Genomic DNA, 27,985 nt, shown 5'->3' with positions numbered 1-27,985 from the left:
GCGCATCTATGGTGGAAAGGCACCCTTAGGCTACGTTTCGACCAGGCAGAGCGCTTGTGTGTGCTTTGGTTGACACGCAGCCTTTCATAGTGTCACCCTTGAGTGTCGAAATCAGGTTGCCCAGGCGCAACGGGAAATAAGTACAAACATATATCAGTCACAGATTTAAAGGAAGAAATATTATAATAGTAAAATAGTAAAATTATAAATATGTCAAGATATGCAGTTGATAGTTCCGTAGATACTAATACATGGGAGTAAATAAATGGACAAAGTAAAACAGAATGAAAGATAAGTAATCTGATCAGTATCACTTTTTCTATAGTTTGCCTGTAATTTCCGCGATATTTACGTTATGAAGTAACATTTTCTATAACTAGCGTTATAGAATATGTGGTACCATGAGTGGTAAGAGGGCTTAGTTCGAAATCGGCCTGTCATGAGTTAAGCCTTCTTTTAGGCGTCTTGTTCTTAAACTTCAAATTGACATAGTAAACAATACTGATAATCGTATGAGTACAAGGATTGTGGATCACGTTTTAAGGTACAGTACCGGTCAAAAGTTTGAGTTCACCCTTTGATTTCGGTACAAATGAGTACTTTTGTACGATAATTATCTTCGGTTTGGTAGTCGAAATATGTTTTCAACTTATATTTATTGTTTTGTGGAGATTTGTTTTACTAGTTAGACACAATTCACGTACCTTTCTTTCACTAAAATCTAATAAACATGACGGCAAAATGCTAGTTATATTTATGGCCTTGCCTTTGCCACTAATTGAGACACATCTTTACACGAAACATAGTTTTAGCCAGATAATATAGGCCAAATAATTATTTAGCCTATAAGATTTGAGGGAAACAGATGTTAAAAAAATATAAATTGTTTACGAAACAAATTTTGACGTCTGAACTACAAAAAACTATCTCTCTAAAGCAGTCAATTGTACTGAAAACAAGGAGTGAACTTAAATTTTTGACCGGTACTGTAGAAGAATTAGCATGAAAGTAATAATTAGCACGATTACGATACAAGTGCGTAAAAAAGAAAGTTCGAAACGAGTGGCGATAAATTAAAACACGACCGAAGGGAGTGTTTTATATTGACACGAGTTACGAATTTCCTTTTCGCACGTGTATCGTACGACGTTTTTCAGTACAGATGGCCCTCCGAAGTTTCGACCTGACATATAATGAACCCCTTCTCGCACTAGTGCGTAAAAAACACCATCTGTACTGAAAGAGTAATAAAGCTATGCTGGCAATTACAGTTATGAACAGAAAACAGCGTTCCACGTGTACTGTAATTAAATAAAAGGTTTTGACGAGTACCAAATCTATGACATTGTGGCTACCGAACTAAAGATGGAAGAAGTAAATTAAATATGCACTTATAAATATTTCATCAATATATTTTATCTCGAAATGGTTTCCATGGTCAAAAAAAATGTTACTAAGTAGGTATTCGGAATAACCCGCATAGGCATTATTTTTTCAGTGTTGCAGTATTGTCTGTGCCTCACGATATATTGCATACTTCATTACAAATCCTGTGTAGTTTCGTTTGTAAATGTAAACATATATACACAACCGAACACGTATCTCTCTCTCTCTCTCGCATTTCATAAGTTCCAAGTCCAATATTTGTCATCGCTGACCGACATACATTTCCTAGACAAGAGTAAATAGATCGGAAGAACACATTTTTGAAGCTACTTTTGGAGTAAGAGAAATTACTCTTTTGCAGCATTGTCTGTGCATCACGGAATATTGCATACTTCATTACTACTTTAAAAAAAAACTTGTATCTTCATCTGCCTGATAAGAAAAATGTAGTATTTAACAATGTATGTAATACCTAGACAGTTACTGCGTTTTAACTGTGAGGAGTGTGAGATACGAGATTTATTCAAAGTAGCGACGAAATCTTGCCAAGTGTAGTTTCGTTAATAAGCCTATACACAATCAAACCTCTTGTCTCTCATAATTCTTATACTAGAACTATTTTAAAACAATTTTGTATTTTTATTATGTTGCGAAACTTAATAGTTTCCAACTTCCCATAGAAATTTTACTGACAAATCGGGTGTGTTTAAGTCTAATTGTCGTCATCGCTGGCCGACACAGATTTCCTGGAGACAGGGGTATCAGGTCGGGATGATCCGCTTCTGGAGCCACTCTTGGAACGAGAGCGGGACCTGCTTTTGGACCTGGAGCGCGATTTCGAACGCGACTTACTTTTTGACCTGAAATTAAACAGTTCAATTTAATAACTTGATAAACTTCATTTTCGTAGGGACAGACATTTGGAACTCTGTAAACGCGATGTGAAAGCATTTTAGCCTGTCGAATATTGTGGTAAAACATTGTTGATAATGACAAAGGATTCTCCCATAAAAATATAAATATATATTGTGTCGCTCAACTTCAAACTTGGGTAAATCCATTCTGTTTAAGGTTGATTATATAACAATTTAATATTGATCTGAAAGATAAGCAACCTTATAGCAAGTTTGAAGTTAAGCGACACAATGAGGAGGCACAGTGACATTTTATCCCGCCAGGCGGCGCCTGTGCAAGTGTCTAGGCATGTCACTGTTATTAATATGTGTGAGAGAGAAAAACATATCATCTTCTCGCTCTCACGTATGGACTAATAGGGTGGCGCCATCTGTCCTTTTGAGTGTGCCTCCTCATTGCTAATGCGTTAGACGGCATTTTCAGAAATTGGGACCCAAAATTAGTGACAATTGTTAACAAAAAGTTAACTCGGTAACAGTTTTGTGAAGACAATCAAGCATAAAATCTATCTAAAACAAAACTTATTTCACGTTATAGATTATCGATTATAGTTTATGTAATTAACACAAAAACAATAAGGCCCACTTGCACCAACCACTTAACTCAGGGTTAGTGGGCTGTCATGTGTCAAATTCCATATAAAATGGTGGGTTAACGTATATATATTATACTTGTCTTTTGGTACGTAAAATCCTTCATAAGAATATACACTCACATATAAGCTTTACACAAAAACATCACGTACAAAGAATTAAACTACGAAATGCCGATCACTTAATCTTACGGCCAGCAAGAACAAAATATGGTAAGCGCAGTATAATCTACGAAGGTGCACAACTTTATAACAGGTTGCCAAAAGATATCAAGGAATCTAAATCCTTGGCTAGGTTTAAAAAGCATTTAAAATTTCATATAATAAATAATGTAATTACTAAATGATCTGCATATATATTTGTTAGGCAAATACTATATACTAATTATAAAATACTAATTATATTTTTGTAGGTACCTATCCTAAAAATTGTACGCATGAAAATGAATATTAATATTTTATGTTTTAATTAATAATTATCTTATATCTCCTAAGTACTCAAATTTAATCAAAATACCACCTATAAGCAAAATATGAAAATACCATTATAGATATTAATAAATAAATACAAAACTATACCACTCATTTGATTATTGTAAATATATATATATATATATATTTATTTATAAGTAAACAACCATACATACATACATAAATACTTAAATAATAGTAATAATAATAACAAACAACATTAACATTAATAACTATACTTACCCAGCATGTTTATAATCTCTAATATACTTAGTAGCATCATTGTAATATATAACCAATTGACTTATCCATGCTAACCGCTTCGTAGCTCGCCGACACTCGCACGGCAACGGGTTCCCATAGACCCGCTGACGGACGCATGTTCAGCTCACCAGTATAACGCGACTCCTCACTCTTAATGACCGAGCTAAACCGAAAGACCTAATTATACTTGGTAGCGTAAACTCGTATGCGCTAGGTAAGCGTTGGGAATGCACCACAGTTACTTGCAAGAGTTTAGTTACTCAAGCCGACTAGTAACATACTTCTACCCACTTTGTTAATATTTTGTTATGATCATTTATTTATCACTGCCTGCACGTTAGTTGTAAGATATATTAAAACAATTATTGTGTTCTCAAGTAAGCGAATTTATGTAAATTCTTATTGAGAATAAATTTCTTAAACCATAAACCGTTAACCCTCGGGTTAACCCTCCGTTTTCGTTGGTGCAAGTGGCCCTAAGAGTTTTAAATGATTCACGGTTAGTTTCATTAGACTTATATAGACCGGGAAATAGATCGTGATACAACTGCGTCAAATCATAAAGGTAATCGTCTACATCCCGGTCAATTTAAGTCTAATGAACACAGAACAATATTTTTATTGAAATTAATGAAATTATTGAAAAACTGACAGCGAGTTAACTTACCGAAGTACGACAATTTTGATAAAACAATCTGGGTGCGTAGCCGAATGGCACAAACGGTCACGAAACGCTCACGAAACGAAACGCTAGTAGATATCTATCTCTATCGCTCGTGCGTATTGGCGCGACAGAGCCAGTCTAACTGACGCGGCGTTTCGTTTTCGTTTGGCGTCGGAGAAATGCCATTCGGCTACGCACCCTGGGCAGAAACAGAACTTATCTTACCTTGACCGTGACCTCGAGCCGCTCTTCGACCGCGACCTCGACCGGCTCTTAGACCGCGACCTTGACCGGCTCTTGGACCTGGAATACAATATAATTCATTTGTTATTGTAATGTAATGTAATGTAACTTTTCACTAAGCTACAAGTTGTATATTATACGATAGCAACGGCAAACATGCTGCGGAGCTTGCCAAGCAATATAGCTCTGCAGCATGAATGTTGCTAAAGTTATCTCTTCAAAATATGTAATTTTTGGAAGTTATTCGTTCTAAAACAATACGTGTCTTTCCGGTACCAGTATAGATATGTCCGATAGCATCAGTCCGTTTTCACATTATCTGATCCGATATGTCGGAAGGATTTCAATGGAAAAAATCTAAGATGGCGCCTGTAATGTATGGGATATCGGACCGACATCCGATATCGGATCGGATAATGTGACGCACTAAGAACCCATGCTTTAAGTATAGTAAGGTCCTTTTCAGCTAAACACATGAAGAAATTCTGATAACAAGGTCCAAATACTGTTTATGAAGCATAAGGACTCGATAGGCATGCAAGGCCAGATATCCTAAGAATTTCATGTTGATCAATTTTGTTTTCGTGATATAAATAAATACAAAATCCTTAATTATTACCTTGACCCACTCTTAGACCTTGACCGGTTCTTTGACCTCGATCGGCTCTTAGACCTTGACCGGCTCTTCGACCTCGACCGGCTCTTAGACCTTGACCGGCTCTTCGACCTCGACCGGCTCTTAGACCTTGACCGGCTCTTCGACCTAGAGCCGCTCTTCGACCGGGACCGGCTCTTGGAACGTGACCGGCTCTTCGATCGCGAGCCAGACTTGGAGCGCGAGCGGCTCTTTGAACGTGACCGGCTCTTGGCTGAACCGGAGCGAGATCGGCTACGGGACTTGGAACGGCTTTTGGATCTTGATCTGTAGGAAAATTAACAGAACAAGATAAATAAAATTACATAATCATTTGAAAAACATTTAGTATCGGGAGTAGCAACTGACTTGCGTATTGCGTATTACGGCCACATTGAGTACATATATCAAGTTGAAAACGTTTTTCTATGAGAGTTGATAGTGTCTACCTACTGCATTGCCGCTGCGAATGTAACTGTATAAAGTTTGCCACAAACATGGAAATATACTCTCTCTCTCACACGTCATTTTCGAATAACTTGGGTGACAAGCAGTGGCGTGCTTAGGGTTTCAAAGTGAGGCAAGCCGAAAGGTACGTTTTGGCAATATCTAACTACTTAATCTTCAATTTTCGAACTCACAGCCCTACAAAATGTTCTATTACGCGCCGCACTTTTCTGAGAAATACACAAGCCGGGCGTTGGTTTTCGCGCGGAAATAATGTCTCGTTTTTGGGCAAAATTTAACTACTTTACCTTGCCTTCGTCGAGTAATATGTGTACCACGCATTTGTCACCGTCACAAGGAACAAATTCATCCATTGTCAATTGGATTTTTAAACGAATTAAACACTTAATAACAAGAAAACGAAGAAGAGCACATTCACTTAACGCAAATAAAACTTTCGACTAAATAATAATACACTTGAAGTTGTCAATCAAACGCGCGCTCAATCTTGTTCCTCACTTCATACCAAAAGCCCGGCTTAAATCGTGGAACAAATGTTCTATATATACCTACAAATAGTTATATAAGTTGCTAGGCAGAATGTAGGCTAAAAGCTAGGAAAAAAAGGATGCAAGAGCAAGCCCCATTGCAAGCCAACGAGTGCGAGCGAGCAAGATATAGCTGAACGTAGTGAACGTGCTCTTCCGCGCTGCACTAGCGCCACGGCAAAACATGGCAACATGCTGTGGTCTGTACCGTATGGTCGGTCGGCCGTGAGCTTCACTTATGGAGAACTTAATAATATCTAATATTAGCGCGCGATTTTAAAAATGTTAGGGCAAGCCCGGCTTTTGGGCTTATATGGCTGTACCGCCACTGGTGACAAGCCTGTGAGTAACTTTTAGTCTATTACATGTTCTTGAGCTTACCTGTCACTGTCGCTGTTGGACATAATCCTCTTCCTGCCTCCCTTAGCAGGCGGGCTGCGACTGCGACTGCCGCTGCGGCTGCGACTGCCGCTGCGACTGCGGCTGCGACTGCGACTGCGGGACCTGCGGCCGCCCGCGTCCGAGTCGGATTCGGACGTGGAGATGGTTTCCTTGGAGACGATCTTGAGCCGCTGTTTGGCGCTGAGCTTCTCGTCGGCCGCTTTGGATGCCTTTTCTTTTTTACCCCTTTTTTCTTTCTATACGAAACACAAATATGTAGGGATTTAAAATTAGGTTACATTTAAATTGTAAAAAAAATGCGTATCTTAGAATTTTCCCTAACATACGCTCAAAATATCTATGTATTCGCTCAAAATAACCTCGCTCAGATGCCGGACAGCCCGCTGGGTAGGTTGTCGCCCATACAAAAAAAAAAAGGGGGTTATAATTGTTATAAATAACGTCTGGTTTCTGACGTAGTGCGCCATTTTTGTCTGATAGTGAATATGTTAAGACAAGAGTAAGAACAATCAAGAGCAGGATGGCGCTTAAACCATGTCCCTGTGCTGCACAAATAAATATTATAGGACATTCCTACACAGGATTGACTGAGTCCCACGGTAAGCTCAAGAAGGCTTCTACCTGCAACACAAGCCTGAGTCAGGGATGTTTTCTATGTATAAAAGTATTTATATATTATATATTGTATCGTTTTCTGAGTACCTGCAACACAAAACGATACAATATATAATATATAAATACTTTTATACATAGAAAACATCCATGACTCAGGAACAAATATCTGCGTTCAGAACACAAATAAATGCCCCTACCGGGATTCGAACCTGGGACCGCGGCGTAGTAGGCAGGGTCCATAGAGGAATAAATGAGGGAAGAGTTGTAACTCCATACATCAGTAAATGCGAGTTATTTGTATAGGCATAGTTAAGTGACATCTAGCGACAATCACGCGTCAAATAGCGTGAATTATCAGTACCATTACTCGGTACTAGGTGGCAACTGTGTCTCGTCTGCCGAAAATTCTATATTTGAACAGTTTACAACTTATATTACAAGCAGAAGGAATTGAAAACAGAATACTACTCTTCTCTTACTTATTCCGACCTATATTTATTTCTTGTTTGACGACCGGTCTGGCGCAGTCGGTAGTGACCCTGCCTGCAGCGCCGCGGTCCCGGGTTCGAATCCCGGTAAGGGCATTTATTTGTGTGATGTGCACAGATATTTGTTCCCGAGTCATGGATGTTTTCTATGTATATGAGTATTTATATATTATATACATCGTCTGAGTACCCACAACACGAGCCTTCTCGAGCTTACCGTGGGCCTCAGTCAATCTGTGTAAGAATGTCCTGTAATATTTATTTATTATATTTATTCCTCTATGGCAGGGTCACTGCGCGCTAGGCCTGACGTCGTCAAGTCTAGGAAGGTTGTTAAAAACAGGAGCGGAAATGATGGAGATGAGCTACTCGCCTTGCTACGGCCGCGCTTGGTGGGCGGGCGGTCGCTGTCGGAGCCGGAGGCGCGGTCGCGGCGCTTCTTGCCCTTGCGGCCCTCGCCTTTCTCCTTCTTCTTCTTTTTCTCGCGTCTGAAACAAAAAAGAAGTTATAAGATACTACATATTTTTAAATTAAAGGAAAAATTCACACCTCCGGCCTTGCCGGGGCCATCGCGCTTCCGACTGCGCCACGGATGCCTGCTGGATGTATGCGAATTTTTGTCGCTTAACTTCAAAACCGGGTAAATCCTTTCTGCTATAAGGTTGATTATCTTTCGGAGCATATTATATTTTTTATATATTCAACTTTAAAACAGTATGGATTTACCCAGGTTTGAAGTTAAGCGACACATTTATCCATGCCTTCCCTCAATTCTCAAACGCCTTAGGTTAAACGTTTCTACATGATAAAAAACAAATTTATAAGATACTAGCTTTTGCCCCCGGCTTCGCTCGCGTTAGAAAGAGACAAAAAGTAGCCTATGTCACTCTCCATCCCTTCAACTATATCCACTTGAAAAATCACGTCTATTCGTCAGTCAGTTTTGCCGTGAAAGACGGACAAACAAACAAGACACACACGCTTTCCCGTTTATAATATTAGTATGGAATGGATCAACAAGGCGGCTATCGGCAAAAGGACATCAATTTTAAAAGTAGGTATACATTGAACCGATGATATCCATTGATGAGTTAATTTTCTAGACAATGCGATCAAAACTGTAGGAACATAGTTTACATCATAGTTATATTTATGTTGACCTCCTTTGATTTCTTCCTTTCCTAGGGCGCTCCTAGCCTTTTGTAAGTATTAAGTTTGACTTAAGACGCTACGGGAGCGAAAAAGCTAAAATGGAAAGGAGTCCCCCTATCGATTTAGGAATTTCAGTTAAATATACTAGTGTTATTAACTAGATTTATCGAAAAAAAATGTCTATTAAGAACAACTCAGTTAAAAGATATTGCGAAAAAATCTTCAAAATGGAGGTTCCGCTCTCGACTGTTTCCTGCTTCAAAACTTATTTAAACGGAAAGAAATTTGAGAATCTGAATAACATGAAATAATCTGTGTCGGACCGTTTAAATTTTTTGGCTAATTGTTACCGATCTTGAGTATCACACCTTTTTTTGAGCCATATTGAAAAAGGCCGTTTTTAGAAATTTTTGATTGGCTCTAGCGTCTTTTAAAATAAAAATAGCAAAAAAATCAAAACGGTCCGACACAGATAAAAATAATAATAATCTGTGTCGAAAAAATCATTGCTCTATCTTCAAAAACCAGGGAGGAAATAGTCGAGAGGCGTTTGTATGGAGAATTGACATGTCAATTGTATCGTCTTAAGATTTGGCTTTTAATTTTATTTATTTATTAACTTTTCTTCATTGGGCCGGTCGCTGCCACAGCATATTCGTCCTTCCGTCTCCCCCGGCCGCCTTTCTTCTTCTCCTCAAGAGGCATGTCGGCCAAGAGTAGCGCGTTTTTGGTCTTTTTAAACTCTTGTGAATTTTCTAAATCTCAGTTCAGTTTTTAAAATTAAATGGCTTCAGTCCATTGGGACTATTTCGCCAGTGTCAAGGTGATATGAGCTAATTAATATTAGTAATTTTTGTACGGTAAGTACGACATTGTACGGTGACTTAGTCACATTGTACGGTTTCTAAATCTATTTAGAGTCACGGTGGTATCATACATGTCAGTTTTATGACAGTTCCTACCTAGCAACAGTAACTTAGCCAGCTGTCAGTTTAAGTGGACATATCGACGAAGAGTGCTCTTGTCATCTTGAACTCTTTGAAGTCTTTATATTCCATACTAGCTTTTACTCGCGGCTTCGCTCGCGTTAGAAAGAGAAAAAAGTAGCCTATGTCACTCTCCATCCCTTCAACTATCACGTCACGTCAAAAAATCACGTCAATTTGTCGCTCCGTTTTGCCGTGAAAGACGGACAAACAAACAGACACACACACATTCCCATTTATAATATTAGTATGGATTGTGCATTTTATAGTCACGTCTGTCAGTTTTTCTGAAGTAATAGGCTAGTTTCCTACTAGTCAAATCAGCTTCTTTTTAAGAACTGTCAAAACGATTTGCCAATATGGAATTACTATGAAATACTGAGGAGTGACGTCACGATCAATTCATTTACTTTATATCTTTCTCTTTGATTTATTAAATATAAATTATGTTTAAACATAACTACTGTCCATGTTTTTCTTCTAATTATGTGGTGCTTTATTTCGTGCACTGCATAAAATATTTTAAGTATAGGAAACTAGCCTATTGTTAAACTAAAATGAAAGTAATATAATACTAACTTTTCTTCATTGGGCCGATCGCTGCCACTGCCCGAGTCGGACACATATTCGTCCTTCCGTCTCCCTCTACCCCCTTTCTTCTTCTCCTCAAGAGGCATGTCGGCGAAGAGTACAGCGTTTTTGGTCTTTTCTTTGAACTCTTGACGCTTCTGCAGTTGTTCGACGGTGCTTTTCTGTTGTTGCTCTTCGCGGCGGCGGCGCTCTTCTTCCTGGGGGTTGGAATTAAGTTTTAGAAGTAGAAGACAAGTAAAATATACCAGATAATTCATGAAATACGTTTAATAGCTCGAAATTCAGAGAAAATGCTACAAATCCAATGAGGTTGGCAACTACCAAATGCTAGCATAGGTAGCTAGCACCAACACCATACTCGTAGCGGGCCCAAGATTTAGCTTCTAGGACAAAAATCCGAGGAAAGACAAGAATTCGACACAAATACAGAAATTGATTGATCAGAAAAAGCATTACCGATCTGACAGAGGTATGTAAAGGCAGTTAACACTTTTACTCGCTTCACTCGTCGTCGTACCATGACTAAATTCATTATATATTGTTTCTTAAGTTAAAAACCTACCTGTTGCTTTCTGAAGGCTTCCCTCTGCTCCCTCTGGCGGTAGCGCATGGTGACCTCCTTGTCGTGTTGCCGTCTCGCTCTGGCCACATGCCACTGCGCCTGCGAGAGCAATTCCACATGTTCTCTCCACATACCTGTTGTTTCCTGAAGGCTTCCCTCTGCTCTCTCTAACGGTCACATATGGCTATCTCAAAATTCAAAGTTTTTTTCAACAGTGATACTCGCTTCACTCGTCGTCGTACCTATCCGTGAGTCCTAGAGACTATCATTGCCACAGGTTGGAAACATTATGATTTTTCAAAAGACAAAAGTACCTGTTGTTTCCTGAAGGCTTCCTTCTGCTCCCGCTGTCGGTCGCGCATAGTGAGTATAGTGACCCTCTCGTCGTGTTGCCGTCTCACTCTGACCACGTGCCACTGCACCTGCGAGAGCAGGACCACGTGTTCTATATACATACCTGCTGTTTCCTGAAGGCTTCCCTCTGCTCTCTCTAACGGTCACCTCAATATTCAAAAACTTTCCTATGGAAAGAGAGTTGTCTTCAACAGTTTTACTCGCTTCACTCGTCGTCGTACCTATTTATAAGTCAGTAAGTGCACCTATTGCTGCTACAACTGGTGGAAACTTGGGGCTGACTTTTCAAAAACTAAAGGCGTACCTGTTGCTTCCTGAAGGCTTCCCTCTGCTCCCTCTGGCGGTCGCGCATGGTGACCTCCTCGTCGTGCTGCCGTCTCGCTCTGGCCACGTGCCACTGCGCCTGCGAGAGCAGGTCGGCGCACGTGCGCGCCTCGGCGGCGGCGGCGGCGGGCTCGTAGCGGGCGCGCTCGGCGCCCTCGCCGCTCTCGGTTGACGCGAGGCGTTGGAAGTATCTGGGGATAGAGGTCATGTGTGAAGTTATACTGTTACACGCAGCATCCAACACATTTTGAATAAACAACCAATGTCGCTGTTATTTTTGTTTATTAAAAAGGATGATCGAAGCTCCGCCAAAATCCATCCTGTTTGTTGGCAACTTTCGTGAACTTAAAACAACCTCTAATTTTTAAGGACCCTTTGTTAGCGTCCACGCAGCATAATACAATAGGTTGTATGATGAGTAGCGACTCTTCTAACGCGTATTAAACAGCTTTGGCGGTTTATGATCTACCTATTATACCTACTTATTCAAGTATACGCTAAATTAAGATGAATAAAGATAATCCAATACACGAGGCTCATATCTCATATTAATAAAGTAGTATTGCCAAAAAATTAAGGAAAACCTACTTATGGGAAACCTGTAACTCGTGAACAACTCTTAACACAACATCCAGTGAACTCCTCTCATCTTTCAGTACATGTGACGCTTATCGTCTTAGCGTTAAGCCCGCATTATACAATGCTGTGTCATGTGGGGCGACCCTTCTGGCTGGTAATAAGACAGCTCTAACTAATTTCAGACTAAAATAAGGCTAAAACACTTACTTGTGCGAAACCTGTAACTCGTGAACTGCTCTCAATACAACATCCAATGAACTCCTCTCATCTTTCAGTACATGTGACGCTAGCCTCCTCAGTGTCAACGCAGCATTATACAACAATGCTGTGTCGTGTGGGGCGACCCTCCTAGCTCGTAGGAGGGCAGCTCTTGCCGCCTGAGGCCGGCCGGCGAGGCCGTGCGCGCGCGCGAGCCAGGTAAGCCATTCCACGTCGTGGTGCATGCGGAACTTGCGAATGCAGTTTTCGTACTGAAAGAAAACCGATTTATGATTTTTTGCCTTTGGTTTAGTTTTAGTAATAAAAATGTCTATTGTTATTTTATCGTGTGGCGACGGGTTAAGAATTTCACCACTCCTTTTCCAAGTGGGTGTCGTAGAAAACGACTATGGGGGTTCTATTGTGGTGAGGGTGATTTAAGGGTCTTTTTACCCCTTAATTACTAAAAGTGGCACTGGATCTTAAGCTTCTATCAGTTTTGGGAATACAGGCATGACGTGAGTTTAATTAATACATGAATGTATTGTCCTTTGTTGAGTTTTTTGCGTTGGTGTCGTCATAACCTCCAGGTTAAATCACGTACCCATAGAAAACCAGCGCCACGTACCTATTGCCGCGGCATTAGGCTGAGTGGAGATCCTAATTTAGCGTCCAAGTGTGTTTTTGATGTTAGCAAGGCTTCTTTTATATAATATTTTATTTTAACAGAGTTAAATAAATCTATTTCTATTCTATTCTAATAACTAATAAGCAGGGGATATGTACTCCGACGAGGCAGTTTTGTCAGTGAAAAATGACAACAAAATTGGCCCTAATGTCCCGAGTAGAACTTACCATCTGAATAGCGTTGATGTATTGCTTCTGTTCAACGTAGATGTGAGCGATGTTCATCCAAACATCAGGGAAGTCTGCTGTGGCTTCTCGCACTTGTGCGAAAATGTCGCGGGCTTCGTTCACACAACCCTGTTTTAGAAAACAACATGATAAATATCCTGTGTAAGAATGTCCTATAGGACATTCTTACACAGATTGACTGAGGCCCACGGTAAGCTCAAGAAGGCTTGTGTTGTGGGCAACGAGATATAGAATATATAAATACTTATATACATAGAAAACATCCATGACTCAGGAACAAATATCTGTGCTCATCACACTAATAAATGCCCTTACCGGGATTCGAACCCGGGACCGCGGCGTAGCAGGCAGGGTCACTACCGACTGCGCCAGACCGGTCGAAAAAGAGAACAGCAATTTATTTTATTACATTCAGTAAATTTTCTGGTGGCCTAACGGTAAGAGCGTGTGACTTTCAATCCGGAGGTCGCCGGGTTCGAACCCCGGCTCGTACCAATGATTTTTCCGGAACTTAATATGTGCGAAATGTCATTTGATGTTTGCCAGTCGCTTTTCGGTGAAGAAAAACATCGTGAGGAAACCGAACTAATTCAATAAGTCCTAGTTAAACTTCGAGTGGAAAGGTCAGATAGCAGTTGCTTTCGTAAAACTAGTGCTTACGCCAAATCTTGGGATTAGTAATCCGGCGAATGCCGGGATAACCCAAGGAGGATGATTCAGTAAATAACCTGAGGATTGTTTTCATTTGACAACATCACACAGCTCTGTATTGTAGAAAGTGTAATTACAGTCTAGTTTTTTATAGTGTAGGTTCCGTAAAAGTTACTAAATGTAACTCAATCGTGTTAGTAGTTTTTGTGAGGAACTTGCACTAAGAACTAGGCAGTAATTTTAGCTGCGAACAGAAGGGGGTTTAGTTTACGGTAGCGTAGTGATTTGTATGTTACCTTATGTGCTAGAACGCATCCAATGCCGTTCGCGGCCCAGATATTCTTCACATCCACTTTCAGGACTTGTTTGTACATGGCCAATGCTCGTTCCTGATGTCGCTTCTCTCTGTCTTTCTCTCTGGACGGTTGGTGTAGCGTTTGTAGCCACACATTTCCTGATAAACACATTGAAATAGTACATTACGATACAAGTGCGTAAAAAAGGAAGTTCGAAACGAGTGGCGATAAATTAAAACACGACCGAAGGGAGTGTTTTAAATCGACACGAGTTACGAATTTCCTTTTCGCACGTGTATCGTACGACGTTTTTCAGTACAGATGAGCCTCCGAAGTTTCGACGTGACATATAATGAACCACTTCTCGCACTAGTGCGTAAAAAAACCACCATCTGCACTGGAAATTTATTTGTGCTTTACTAGCAATTCGCACTAAATTTACTAGTGCGAGAAGTGGTTCATTATATGCCAGGTCGAAACTTCGGAGGCTCATCTGTACTGAAAAACGTCGTACGATACACGTGCGAAAAGGAAATTCGTAACTCGTGTCGATTTAAAACACTCCCTTCGGTAGTGTTTTAATTTATCGCCACTCGTTTCGAACTTCCTTTTTTACGCACTTGTATCGTAATGTACTATTATTTACTAGCTTTTGCCCGCGGCTTCACTTGCCTTCAAATTCGAAAATTGCGGAATACTTCATGCATATTTTCTTTCTGACTCTTGGAGACCATATACATCTCCAAGGAAAAAAAAAGTAGGTAGATTAAGTATATTTATTTTCTCTAGTGTGACAACAAGAGTCTTTTACAACTCTAAAGTTATTTTAGTTCTCTGTTATATCTTTTATTTTTATCAGTCTGTATTTTTTTCATCATGTTTAATTTTTTTTAGATGTACTTTGACATTTAGAGACTCTATACATCTCTAACATCTCTTATGAATCATAGTAACTTTGTACTTTAGTTCAATTCATACTATTTGTGAGTGTGCACGTGAAAACGTCCCACTTTGTCGATTGCTATAAAGCTGCTTTGTGAGTTCGTTCATATAAAGATACAAGTAAATCTCGCCTTTATGGTAACCGACAAAGTGGGACGTTTTACTAAACACATTCACATTTATTGTAATTGTTGACATGTAAAAGTGCCCCTGTGGCCTACTTGCTGAATAAATGTTTTTGATTTTTGCACCGAATACTGTGAAAACGCACTTAATATCACTCTATGTATGATGGTCTGATCATACATACATACATACAATCACGCCTGTATCCCATAAAGGGGTAGGCAGAACACATGAAACTACTAAAGCTTCAGTGCCACTCTTGGCAAATAAGGGGTTAAAAGAAAACGAAACTGACATTACAGTGACAGGTTGCCAGCCTCTCGCCTACGTCACAATTTAACCCATATCCCATAGTCGCCTTCTACGACACCCACGGGAAGAAAGGGGGTGGTGAAATTCTTCACCCGTCACCACACAGGTGATCAAATCTCACCTAAAGCTATGAGTGAGTAAGCGTCGCTAGCGTTCGAAGAGTTCTGCAATATTCTCTCGAACTTCTTCTGTCCCGGGCCCCACTCCTGCTGTGCGAGATGCAGGTTTCCAAGCAAGGACCATGTGTCGGGGTGTTCCGTGTTCACTTTCAGGGCCTCTTTGAACCAGTCCGAGGCTTCGTAGATCTGGCCCTTGTCGCGCGCCATGCAACCTAACCTGTAACATTAGTTCGGACTAAAGTTAAATTTTCTGATATTTGATGTACAATTATGTACGTTTATACACCCCTAAATGTGAAAAAATATATAACGTCAACTTTGTGGATGGATCAAATCGATCCAGATGTTGGTTGAAAATGTTGCATAATTTTAAAGCCAAGAAACGAATTTTTATTAAATTTTTTGTTATGTAATGAAATACAAACGGGCACCACTTACCAATAAGCACATAAAATAAAGAATGTGTGCAGTTAACACTTTCGCTACCAAGAACCCGACTGTCGGGTACACCGCTCGTAGAAGCGTAGCCGATTACATGGGTTTCCCCGTATGTAGCGAAAATGTCGTAGCGCCGCGTAGAGCCCGGTTTCGAAAGTGTTAAGCTCTAAAATTATGATGATAAACCAAAAGATAAGTTTTTTGGGGTAAATGGTGCATTGCTTTACTGTGTAGTCTAATAAAAATAATAAAACGTGACAGATTTATTTTTCATAATAGGATATTTTATCATTTGTCCAAATCAAATGTTTGAATTATCTATGGCTCACAGGCTGCAGTTTTCTAGGCTTGGAATAAATTTAAAAGTGGAAAATATCTGCCTTGGGTGAGACTTGAACTCACGGCCTCTGGATCACCCAAGGCAGACATTTTCCATTTTTAAATTTATTCTAAGCCTAATGGCATCGATTGCAGACGTTTCTGCTAATCAGAAGTTAAAAATGCAGTTTTCTATTCAAGTTCTTACCTCAAATAACAATCAATATAATTGGGATGCTCTTTCAGGATGTCCTTGTAAAGTTTCTCGGCCTTGTTGTACACGCAGAGGGCTTCGTTCAGCCTGGCCAGGTTGTACGTGGTCGTGACAGCTATGGACTTGTAATATTGGGCGTCTAGGGTTTCCGCATCTACTTTCTCTCTGAAAATAAAGATAAATTTAATAAATAATCATGACCATTCACAACAAAGTGATGAGCACAGATATTTGTTCCTGAGTCATGGATGTTTTCTATGTATGTAAGTATGTATGAATTATCTATTTAAGTATGTATATCGTCGCTTAGCACTCATAGTACAAGCTTTGCTTAGTTTGGGGCTAAGTTGATATGTGCAAGGTGTGCCCAATATTTATTTATTTTTAATATTTTAACTCACGTTTAAATAAGTCGAAAACCTGCTTAAAATTTAATTATAATCAGAGACGTATCCACTTTTTCATCTTATTCCATTGTAATTAGTTGAAAAGGTGGATACATCTTTTTGTAGTCGACTGTACAAATAAATGTTGCCAGTTTGTGCGACACTTGCGACAATAATATTTTGGAAATGTTCAAATTCAATGGTATTTAGTGGTTTCTGTTACGACTTTTTTCTAGATTATGTTTCATATTTAGAATTTGATACATAATTGATCAGCCAAACAAACAAACCTTTCCAGTGCTTCCTCGAGGTAAGTCTTGGCTTCATGCAGGTTGCCTAGCCGGTAGTGTAGGGCCGCCACGTTGTTCAATATCTCCGCTGGGATGTCTGCGTTTACTTTCTCCTTTAGGATTTTCATGGCAGTACTGTACGCGTTTAGGGATCCCTAGAAATATTTATTATTAGTAATGGTAAGTATCCGTGTGTAAGGATTATGCGTCCAAATGGTTCAAACAGGTAACCAACAGGGGCCCATTTCTCAAAGCTACAAGTTACAAGTGGTTGTCAATGTCTAATATGACAAGTTGGACAGAGACTTCCGCTTGTAACTTGTAACTTTCAGTTTTGAGAAATGGGCCCTAGGGCTGAGAATACAAGTATTCTATAACCTAACTAGATTAGTTGAGTTCATCTATATGTCACTTCATTTTATGAATAGCAACTTAAAATTAAATTAATTATTGTATATATGTCATTCGAAAGAGTGTGATATAATACGATGTGATTTTAGTATCCAGAGGTATAGCTCAATTCACAAGAGCTGGCACGAATGGAACGAATGTTTGAATGAAAATATGCATGTGTGTGACAGATTAACCAATAAAATGGTGGCTCTTGACAGTTACGACTGTATACCAATACAGGTGTCACTCACACAATCAAAGTTTCGTTCATTTCATTCGTGCCAGCTTTCGTGAATCGACCTGTAACTCTAGCTATGAATGTTTATTTGCTTTTGATGTCGTTACAATATAGACATTTGTCATTCCATAAGTAGTCCATGGGCCAGCTGGTCTAATTTTGCCAAACGGTATAATTTGGGGGTACTAAGTTTCCTTTTTACAGCAGTTAGGTAGGCCTATAAGGATGTTAAAAAACCATGATTGCCATCTCAAAATGGTAGCTAAACAAAATGGCCGCCAATCCAAGATGGCGGATATTGAGTTTTAAAAAATCGACCATAACTCCAGAAGTATTGGTCCGATTTCATTTTTATTTTTTTTAAAAGAAAGCTCTTTTTCTGTACTTAAATACTTGTCATATTCATTGTTTCGCTAAATTCAACCATTAGTTAGTAATTAACGAAAAATATTTTTCTAAAACTTTCTGTCAAAAATCATGTTTCTACAAAATACCTTGCATATTCTAATAAATATTTAAATGCAGAAAAATAGTGCCATTAATCACCTTTAATTTGATGTATAAAAGATACATATTTAATTTACAAAAACACATAGAGGCTTAAATTTAAAGCTGCCTTCGTTGAAATTCACCGTTGTGCATACAGTAACAGTACTAAAAGCTTCAGGTTGGAGTGCATACAGTACTAAAAGATGTGTGCAGTTGGGGTGCATACAGTACTAAAAGATGTTGTAGAGTACAAATATGCTGTTTTTAGTTTATTTTAGCAATTGTACAATTAGAATAATAGTTTATGTTAATAGAACATGATAGTATCCATGAGTTTGTAGATATTCGATAGTACTAGGATAAAATTTGTTTAGATACCATATGTGCAACACACCTCAATGATGAAAATTAAGTATTTAAGTGTACTAGGTATATGACTAACATGTGTCGAGACTGTAGAACCATTAACCTTTTGACCGCCACGGACGGCCACGGTGGTCACCGGAAATTCTTGCCAAGGACGCCAACGATACGGACGCCAAATGAAATAAAATTGGGACTCCGTAATGCCTAATTACGCTCATATATTCGCGAATTCGCAATGCAATTCTGTTGCGATTGTGCCTGGGAGACGGAATACTCCGTCATCATCTTGCGTATATGGGTTAGATCGTATTCCGGATTGAAAATCGTTCCGCATTCAAGGACTCTCAGATTTAAAAAAAAAAACCTACGCACGAGCGGGTTAGTGAAGAGCACCCCCAGAATTCGGGCAAACTTTAGAAATGTTCTTTAGTACAGAATTAATAGATATTTCTTACCTATATTTTACCGATTACTAAACAACGAAGCCGTTAAATACCGGATGGACAAACTTTGAGACAAATATTATTAACATGTATTGTTCGTCATTACCGAACGAAAAACGTTAGAAGACGTTAATAACAGACGTTTTAATTACCTACTCACGTGAGTTGAATTTTCATAAAAGGTGTACCAAAATGTGAATGTTTCTATGCAACCTGCTATTGAATCAGAAGAAAAGTTAGCACCCGTATCGACGAATCTCAATTAGTAGAGAGTAACTCCGGGGTTATGCAATCTGGCCAACTTTTTAAACAGGTAGGCATTTATAAAAGCCTCAATAGGGATGATAGATGTATAAATGTATGCCTCAATTATCTTCGATATGCGGATAACATCGTTATCTTCAAAGAAGCACATGTTCCCCGTCAGATGCTGGAGGAACTGTATGCCGTCGGTGAGTGTTGGGTTAAAGTAGTTAAACATATAGAGGTATGTACAAATTGAAAGTTACGGCAAGGACAGACTTATCCAAAGCTCCATATTTCAGCCTTTATAACAAGTAACAGAAGATACGTTATCCGGAACAACAAATAAAGGTTGGGTTAAGGAATGCCATAAACGACTAACGGAGGTAAGTCATAATAACAAAATCATCCTTCAATGGACCAAAGGACACAGTGGATGTCGAGGTGATGATGCGGCCTACGAGCTGGCCAGGCAGCTGGGGTCGACTGCCGATTCTCCCGATGTCCTTCAGCAAGGTATGCTCAATATGAAACTACACACAGCACACTGGCAAAACCAGATCAAATGCTGCAGTCAAACAAGCCAAGCCTAGCATCAATGGAAAACTCACAAAGACGCTCCTTCAACTAGGGAAAGTCCGCCTGAGAATGGTAACCAATGTCAGAACAGATCGTAGACTACTTAACAAACATATTTTCATAACAGATGCTATGAACATTCCCCTGTGACGAGGGTGCCTCTCACCTGGTGATGGAGTGAGCAGAGTGGCTGCATACAGGAAGAAACATCTCGGATCCCCGAGAGACCTCTCCAAAGTTCTCCTACTCAACATTAAAGGTCTAATAGGATTTCTTGAGGAGATAAGCTGGCAGGATTAGCTAAATTCCCCACATCACGCAAAATAGGCACAAAACGTCGAGTTGTGGCGAACCATAACACAATACAGAGACTTGGGTCGGCCTCGCTGCCGGCGGAGATCACACGGAGGACTTGGATGCCTTTTGTACGCTAAAGGACGTATTAAGGGCAAGGATACCAGTCACTGAAGACCAACATGTTTGATCAGTGTGTAACTGGGTACTTCCCACCGTGACATAAGCTTGCGAGACGTGGACACTAACAATGTACTAAATGAAGAGGCTAAAAGTTGCATAGAGGTATAGAGCACAACACGTTCGGTATGTCTTTCTACGATGGAAGCGAAACGAGATGATGCTGATGCGGCGACGGGTCAGAATTATAGAGATCGTATTGCTACTCTAAAATGAGTTGGGCCGGGCCAGGGCACGTAAGTCGTGATTGAAGGTGGAATGCCTGCTATAAAAGTTCGAAAAATTAGGAGAAAATTAATCTGTTACCTGTGATTGTCTTGAAAGCTTGATATTGGTGATATTGGCTCTACAATCTACATTAACGGTAATAAGTAATATATTTCTGTGCGTAAATTAAGGTTTATTCGGTAGGTACCTATATCACGTTGTTTAGTAGTCGGATACTCCATAGATTTGCCTTATTAATGCATTATAGTGCATTTCTCAAGACTATTTTTCTTTTGGGGTGTGTTCTTCACCTTTTGTATGCAAGGATTATTTTAACTAAATATAAGTTTTCTCGAACACGGATCAGGGTTAGGCTTAACCTTTTAAACGCCAAATAGTGAAAAAGAATACGTCGTGCCCCGGATACCAGACAGACGTGGATCGCGATTATTTGAGCAAAATTAGGCGTTAAGAAGGCCCGCATGGGTCCCCAATGTAATTGGCAAAACTGATGGCCATGGTTGGCGTCCTTAGGAAGCATTTCCAGCGACGGCCATATCCGCCCATGGTGGTCAAAAGGTTAATGTGATGAGATAGGACCTCAACTATGTCTAGTTTATTTATTTTGTATTATCTCGGTTGGTTGGCGCTGTATCACTAAAGAAATTTTATACAAATAATCAAATATCTAAAACTGTACTTTACCTATGACATATTTTATTATATTCTTAAAGCTAATGGATTTCGGATACTAACATGTTCAGTTCTTTTCTTAATTGTAAGTACAATTGCAGAAATATACTAAAAACAGCATATTAGTAATCTACAACTTCGACCTGAAGCTTTTAGTACTGTATGCACAACGGTGAATTTCAACGAAGACAGAATTAAAATTAAGCCTCTAATGTGTTTTTGTAAATTAAGTCTGTATCTTTTATACATCAAATTAAAGGTAATTAATAGCACTATTTTTCTGCATTTAAATATTTATTAGAATATGCAAGGTATTTTGTAGAAACATGATTTTTGACAAAAAGTCTTAGAAAAAAGATATTTTTTTATATTTTTCGTTAATTACTAACTAATGGTTGAATTTATCGAAACAATGAATATAACAAATATTTGAGTACACAAAAAGAGCTTTCGTTTTAAAAAAATAAAAATGAAATCGGACCAATACTTCTGGAGTTGTGGTCGATTTTTTAAAACTCAATATCCGCCATCTTGGATTGGCGGCCATTTTGTTTAGCTACCATTTTGAGATGGCAATCATGGTTTTTTAACATCCTTATAGGCCTACCTAACTGCTGTAAAAAGGAAACTTAGTACCCCCAAATTATACCGACTTCTTCACTGGCCCATGGACTAAAGGGACCGTCCACGCTCAAGAGACGCATGTCCGCCGACGCGGAACGGACGTCAGCGCCACGCCGCCTGAATGTAATTTAAAAAACGTCTCCTCAGTACATTTTGTATAGGAAGGACGTAAGACGCGCCCCCAGGCGACGCGGCGCGCGCCAAGCGACGCGTCACCAGGGGCGCGCCAAGCGCCTTGCGCGTCCTTCCTATACAAAATGTACTGAGGAGACGTTTTTTAAATTACATTCAGGGGTCGTGGCGCTGACGTCCGTTCCGCGCCGGCGGACATGCGTCTCTTGAGTGTGGACGGTCCCTAAAATACAAATGTTTTAGACAACTGTATGTACCTGCAAGTCGTTTTGTTCTAATATCTGCGCCAGTTCTATCCAAGCCTCCACATCATCAGGAAACTGTTCAGTGACCTTCTTCAGATGCTGCCGGGCGATATCCCTCTTTGACTGAGAAGCTGAGTTGGCGTATAGTGAACCGAGGATCTTCATGGTCTCGTAGTTACCTGGTTGGGCTTTGAGGACTTTCTCGAAGCATTGCGCGGCCTGTTTAAGAAAAATTTCGGGTTAAAGAAATTTATTACCTCATAAGAAATTTTACATTTCACTTAATGAGTATTAGATACATATCTTAGTTAATTCACTAGTAGGCAGCAAGGTTCACATTTCTTAATGATAAAATTCAAAGTTCATAAATCATAATTTACACAATGTAAAAAAAAAATTGTAATATTAGACTGGTACAGTAGGTGTTTATGACTCTAAAAAGCAGGTAGAATGATAATTGAACGCATTCCTCTGGTCGCAACTGATGCTCGACAACACATGTTATGCGCAGTACAGGTCCGTATTTAGGCAACTGGAATATTTTGAATGATGTGGTCTTTGAGTTTTTTTTTTAAACTAAACAGAGTAGTTGCTTCCTTTACTGTTTTTGGTAAATTATTGAAAATACGTGCTCCTTCATAAGTGATGTTTTTATTACCAATAATTTTTTTTTTTTTACCTTATGAAAGGTGTTAAAAATAACGGTATGGAAACAAATACAAGATCTTTACATAGACGCTATCCGTATTCTAAGCTTAGAGGAAATTTCAAATCAATAAATACTTCAATGCAGATATTTAGAACATTTTTTTAAAGTGCCTTCTAAATTAGAAGAAAACTTTTTATTAAGGTACAGCGGGACAAATCTCGACTGGGGGGCAATTATAACTAATACGTTTTTTCCATTATTACACTATGATGGCGAATTCTACATGTATCCACTGAACACGCCTACCATAAATAACCGATTTAATAATGCAAACATTGTAGAACACGGAAAAATGGACCAGTCACATTTGCCCCCCAGTCGAGATTTGCCCTGCTGTACCTTGCCTATTTCTAACTGGCTAGTCTGGCTAACCACCTGGGAACAAAAACTACTTCTAACCTAAACTCCTACTAAACTAAAATCTTAGGGACGCCTATTTCCAAAAGAGCATGTTCATCAACTATATCCTATGATTAACAACTTCTGTGGGATAAGCTAGTTATAGCTGACAATACCACTTCAGTCATTCTGTGCATGGAACTTAACATTATATTGTGGTTGCATTTACCCTGTCCATACATCACTATCTATCTATCTATCTATTTAGCCTTTTCTTCTGAACGTGGTCTAGTGTTTATGATTGTTTGTTTAGATGAAGTCGCGTAGTTCAGTGTGCCTGTTGGCATAGGCCTCCTCCAGCTCTTTCCAGTATTTCCTCTGCCTGGCCAGTCTAGTCCAGAAAGGCCCTACAGTGGTTATAATTTCGTCCTCCCATCGTTTGAGTGGTGGGCGTTGAGCTCTTGAACCATCTCTGGGGTGCCACATGAGGACTTTTTGACTCCATTTTTCGGTCTTACATCTTACAGTGTGGCCGGCCCACCTCCATTTTTGCATGTCTATGTGTGTGAGGATGTCTCTAACTTTGGTTCTTTCCCTTATGTCGATGTTACGGCATTTATCCTTCAGTTTACCATACATCACTAGGTTACTTACATTCTCAGTGTCTCCTCTGTAGATATACATCTGTCCCAACCCGTAATGTGGTAGTACGAAGATGGGTGGCGCAAACTGAGTGGCCTGGTAGTAATACTGGAAGGCTTGGTCGCAGTCACCCTGTGCGTGGAATGCTCGGGCTAAGTGGTGACAGGATTCTGCACGCATGGCCTCGTTTTCTGTGTTGTGGAACGCGTGGAGAGCTAAGTGTTGTACTTTGCTGTAATCCTGTTTGAGACAAAAACAATTTTGAGGATTTTCGATGGTAACATAGAGAAGAAATGATGTGATGAACTAACAGTCAATAACCTTAGTGCATTTTCACAAGGTTTCCAATGATCCACCCCCACGGTGTCAGTCGTATTCTTCAAAGGTTTAAGATCGATGTCGATTCTAAATGTTTAGGAAGGCATTTGTAGAATTTCTTAAAATATAATTCTTTCTGACTTCTTTTTAACCAATTTATTATTTCCTGTAATTTGACTATTCAAGAACTTTGTCCAAAACCTAAATGTTAATTATTGAATCATAGGCATAGCCTTATTAGTTATTAAAACACATACCCCATCCTCTAATCAAATTTGCTTTTCTAGGACTTTTTTCAATACAATTTTCTCACCTTTTTGAAAAAGAAGTGGTTTGCCAAATGGTTCAACACCATCGGGTTCTTGGGGTCTATAGCATAGGCTTTCGACAACATAATCACAGCCATTTTGTTTGACTCATTCTCTTGAAGGTTGAGCTTGAGGATGGACAGGCCAACTAGCGCACCAACGCATTGTGGATCCAACTGAAGAGCTCTTTCAAAAGCCATCCTGAGAACAAATGTTATGAATTAAGTGATTTTTATGACACTGCAACATAAAATTTTGTTCCATGTTGAGAAATTTTGTACAGGTTATAAACCAAAAGATAGGTGGAGTGAACTGGCACAGGAAAGCGAGAGACCATGATACCTGGAAGGCTTTGGAAGAGGCCTATGTCCTCAAAGGACAAGACTGAGTTTGGAAGTTGTCAATGGGAAAAAATAGTAATATATTATAGTTTAAAAACAAATAGAAAATAAGCAAAGATAGTATAGTGAATGTAAAAAGCTTCAGTAAATAGAATAGAAAAGAATATTTTTTTATTCGTAAGCACTTAACAACGACAATAACAATATAATATACACAAAAATTAACGACACACCAACAAGTAACCATACACACAAAGGCTAACAGACAAAAGTGCCACGAAATGGTCTCATCTCAGCATGTTGCTGGCGACTTCCAGCGCTGGTCTTCCGATGAGGCCATTCGGTGAAAACAATCACGACAGGTAGCAATTTATGAATACAACACTAATAAAAATAAAAAATAGCAAAAAAGAAAGTATGCAAAAGACAACAAAGATTTATAACAGAATAAAGACTATTTTTATTTTATTTTTATAAACCAATAAAATGATGTTCATAGTTATAGTACTCTATGTGTATTCTCTGTGCTTTAAAAATTCTGCGACACGAACTCTTGCATTTACAATCTTGTCCATTAGTTAAATACTGTAGTTTCAAACATAATTAAAAGTAAGCCCATTTAAAATAAATGTAAAAAAAAAAGATAAACACAAAACTATAATAATCTTACCTAGCTTTCTCCTGGTTATTTAACTTCATAAAACAATGCCCCATACCCAACCGCAATGCCGCAGGGCTATCAGGGTTAGTTCTCAGTGCCTTCTTATAGAAGGCCAGCGCTCCCCTGTAATCCTTACGATTGAAGGCTATGCAGGCTTTGCCGAGAAGAGAGGGAACATTGTTAGGAGACTGGTTAAGTACGAAGTTGAACTGTGCATCTGCTTGTTCCATTTTGTCTCCTTCAAGCAGACAGAAGTAGGCTCGGCCAAGGAGATGGTTCTAAAAGTTGAGATAGATTAGTGTATGGTAGAAGAGGACAACTTCAAGGGACGAGTTGGGAGTCGCCGATGTAATTAATAAAATTATGTGCTTAGAAACTAAGACTACAATAATTACTAAGGCTATTTTTATTTATTTATTTTATACATACATACAATCACGCCTGTATCCCATTAAGGGGTAGGCAGAACACATGAAACTACTAAAGCTTCAGTGCCACTCTTGGCAAATAAGGGGTTGAAAGAAAACGAAACCAATTTATTTTATCTTATAGTATATGGTAAATTATAGAATATGAAGGAAGAAATTAAATTGTTACTCGTTAATAAATTTATCACAGTTCCGATTTAATCATCATCATCCTCCTTGCGTTATCCCGGCATTTGCCACGGCTCATGGGAGCCTGGGGTTCGCTTTGACAACTAATCCCAAGATTTGGCGTTGGCACAGTTCCAATTTAATATTTGTCTAAATTTTAGGTCTAGGTAGGCAAAATTGCTTATTGCAAAATATGATATAATGATATTAAAGTTATGAGAAGCGCACCTGCTACAAATGTCTGATTTAAAACTAATAACTTTTTTTTTAATTACATTAAAATATCTCTTGTATTTTTAGAAAAGTTAAAGGTAAATGCAAAAGGTAGCATTCGGATCCCAGCAGTCGCGACCCGGTCGCGGCTGCTGCGCAGCGGCTGCCGGGTCGCGACTGCTGGGATCCGAATGCTACCTAAACATGTCAATTTCATGTATGTAACACCCTGCAGTAAAATCAAATTTGATAAAGTGTTTTTTAAATCATGTTTAAGAAATTAATTAATTTTTTTTTTCAAATATGGCTCTTAGGAATCCAATGACCTTTGGTCTTATAATTCTATTTATAGTGCAAAATTTAGGAGTTCCAACTCAAAACTTGTCAATAATCGATGAATACCATATGGAGTGTTTTACAGTAAAATATGTGCAGTACTTACTTGGTCATACATGATGATCTTATCAGCCATGGTATAAAGCAGAGTGGCTTTTGTGAACAATTCCTTCTTTCTATCTTTGGTTTTCTCCTTATTAGCTTCCTGTACATAGTATGCAGCAAGCATGTCGAGGGCTCGCATTTGGTCTCTTTCAACATCCCGATAGTCCATGTTGGCGTCGACACGGGACGCCTCCAGGATTTTGAGGAAGTCATCAATCTTCTTTTGTTTGTAATAAGCAAGCTGTACATGGAAAATACAATGATATTACTTAAGTTTTTTCTTTAATCGTATCTTAATAATAACTCTCTTGTAAAACAACATTCAAAGATAAACTACAAAATTGAAGGAGTAAACATTTGTGACCTAAATTACTAGAATCTTGTAGATTAAAACTGTCAATTTTCGTTTTCTGGCATAAATAAACAATAAAGGTCACTCTTTTATACCACGTTGTTCACAAACGAAAATATACAAGGTTTCACAATGAACGTGTGATTATTTTTAGTGAACGTAGAGCAATAAAAACAGTTTTGATTACATGACTTTTAGGTTAGGTTTACTTACCGCAACATTGATCCAAACACTGAGCTGCGAGCGCTCCTGCTGCAGAATACCGAGCACTTCATCTCCGGCCGGTAACTGTTCCGGATCCAACTCAATCACCTGAACACAAAACACGGAACTGAAAACATTTGCCCCGTAAAAAAAGCAACGTTACACCGATCTATCAAATTACCTCATCCGTTGTCATTAACGGAATTTCCAACATTTTGCATTTGTTTTCTTCCTGCTCGTCACAAGAATATCACAAACACTGCTAACGGTTAAACATAATCAATAATAATGCGATTTACGAAGGCGTCGCAACAACCATTTTTGTTTGACGATGCGATGCGAATCGACTAGT

General features: G+C 39.1%; 1 protein-coding gene across 1 annotated transcript; it reads right to left on the bottom strand.

Annotated features, from left to right (window-relative positions):
* Positions 1 to 868: 868 nt before the first annotated feature.
* LOC125229406 (RNA polymerase-associated protein CTR9 homolog) lies at positions 869 to 27,985 on the bottom strand. The gene is made up of 20 exons (XM_048134236.1): positions 27,815 to 27,985; positions 27,643 to 27,741; positions 27,079 to 27,318; positions 25,837 to 26,105; positions 24,831 to 25,026; positions 24,212 to 24,439; positions 22,522 to 22,728; positions 17,384 to 17,538; positions 16,702 to 16,872; positions 15,740 to 15,954; positions 14,239 to 14,396; positions 13,271 to 13,399; positions 12,425 to 12,687; positions 11,619 to 11,829; positions 10,387 to 10,595; positions 8,043 to 8,157; positions 6,546 to 6,802; positions 5,155 to 5,457; positions 4,518 to 4,595; positions 869 to 2,246 (listed from the first exon to the last, which is right to left on the bottom strand). Exons 1-20 carry the CDS (start codon positions 27,845 to 27,847, stop codon positions 2,099 to 2,101), a joined length of 3,684 nt encoding a protein of 1,227 aa, XP_047990193.1. The 5' UTR covers positions 27,848 to 27,985; the 3' UTR covers positions 869 to 2,098.

The sequence above is a fragment of the Leguminivora glycinivorella genome, chromosome 9 (genome assembly GCF_023078275.1).
Source record: "Leguminivora glycinivorella isolate SPB_JAAS2020 chromosome 9, LegGlyc_1.1, whole genome shotgun sequence".
NCBI classification, from domain to species: Eukaryota; Metazoa; Arthropoda; class Insecta; order Lepidoptera; family Tortricidae; genus Leguminivora; species Leguminivora glycinivorella.
Note: the sequence above shows the minus strand (reverse complement) of the source record. Positions and strands in the feature narration are given on the sequence as shown.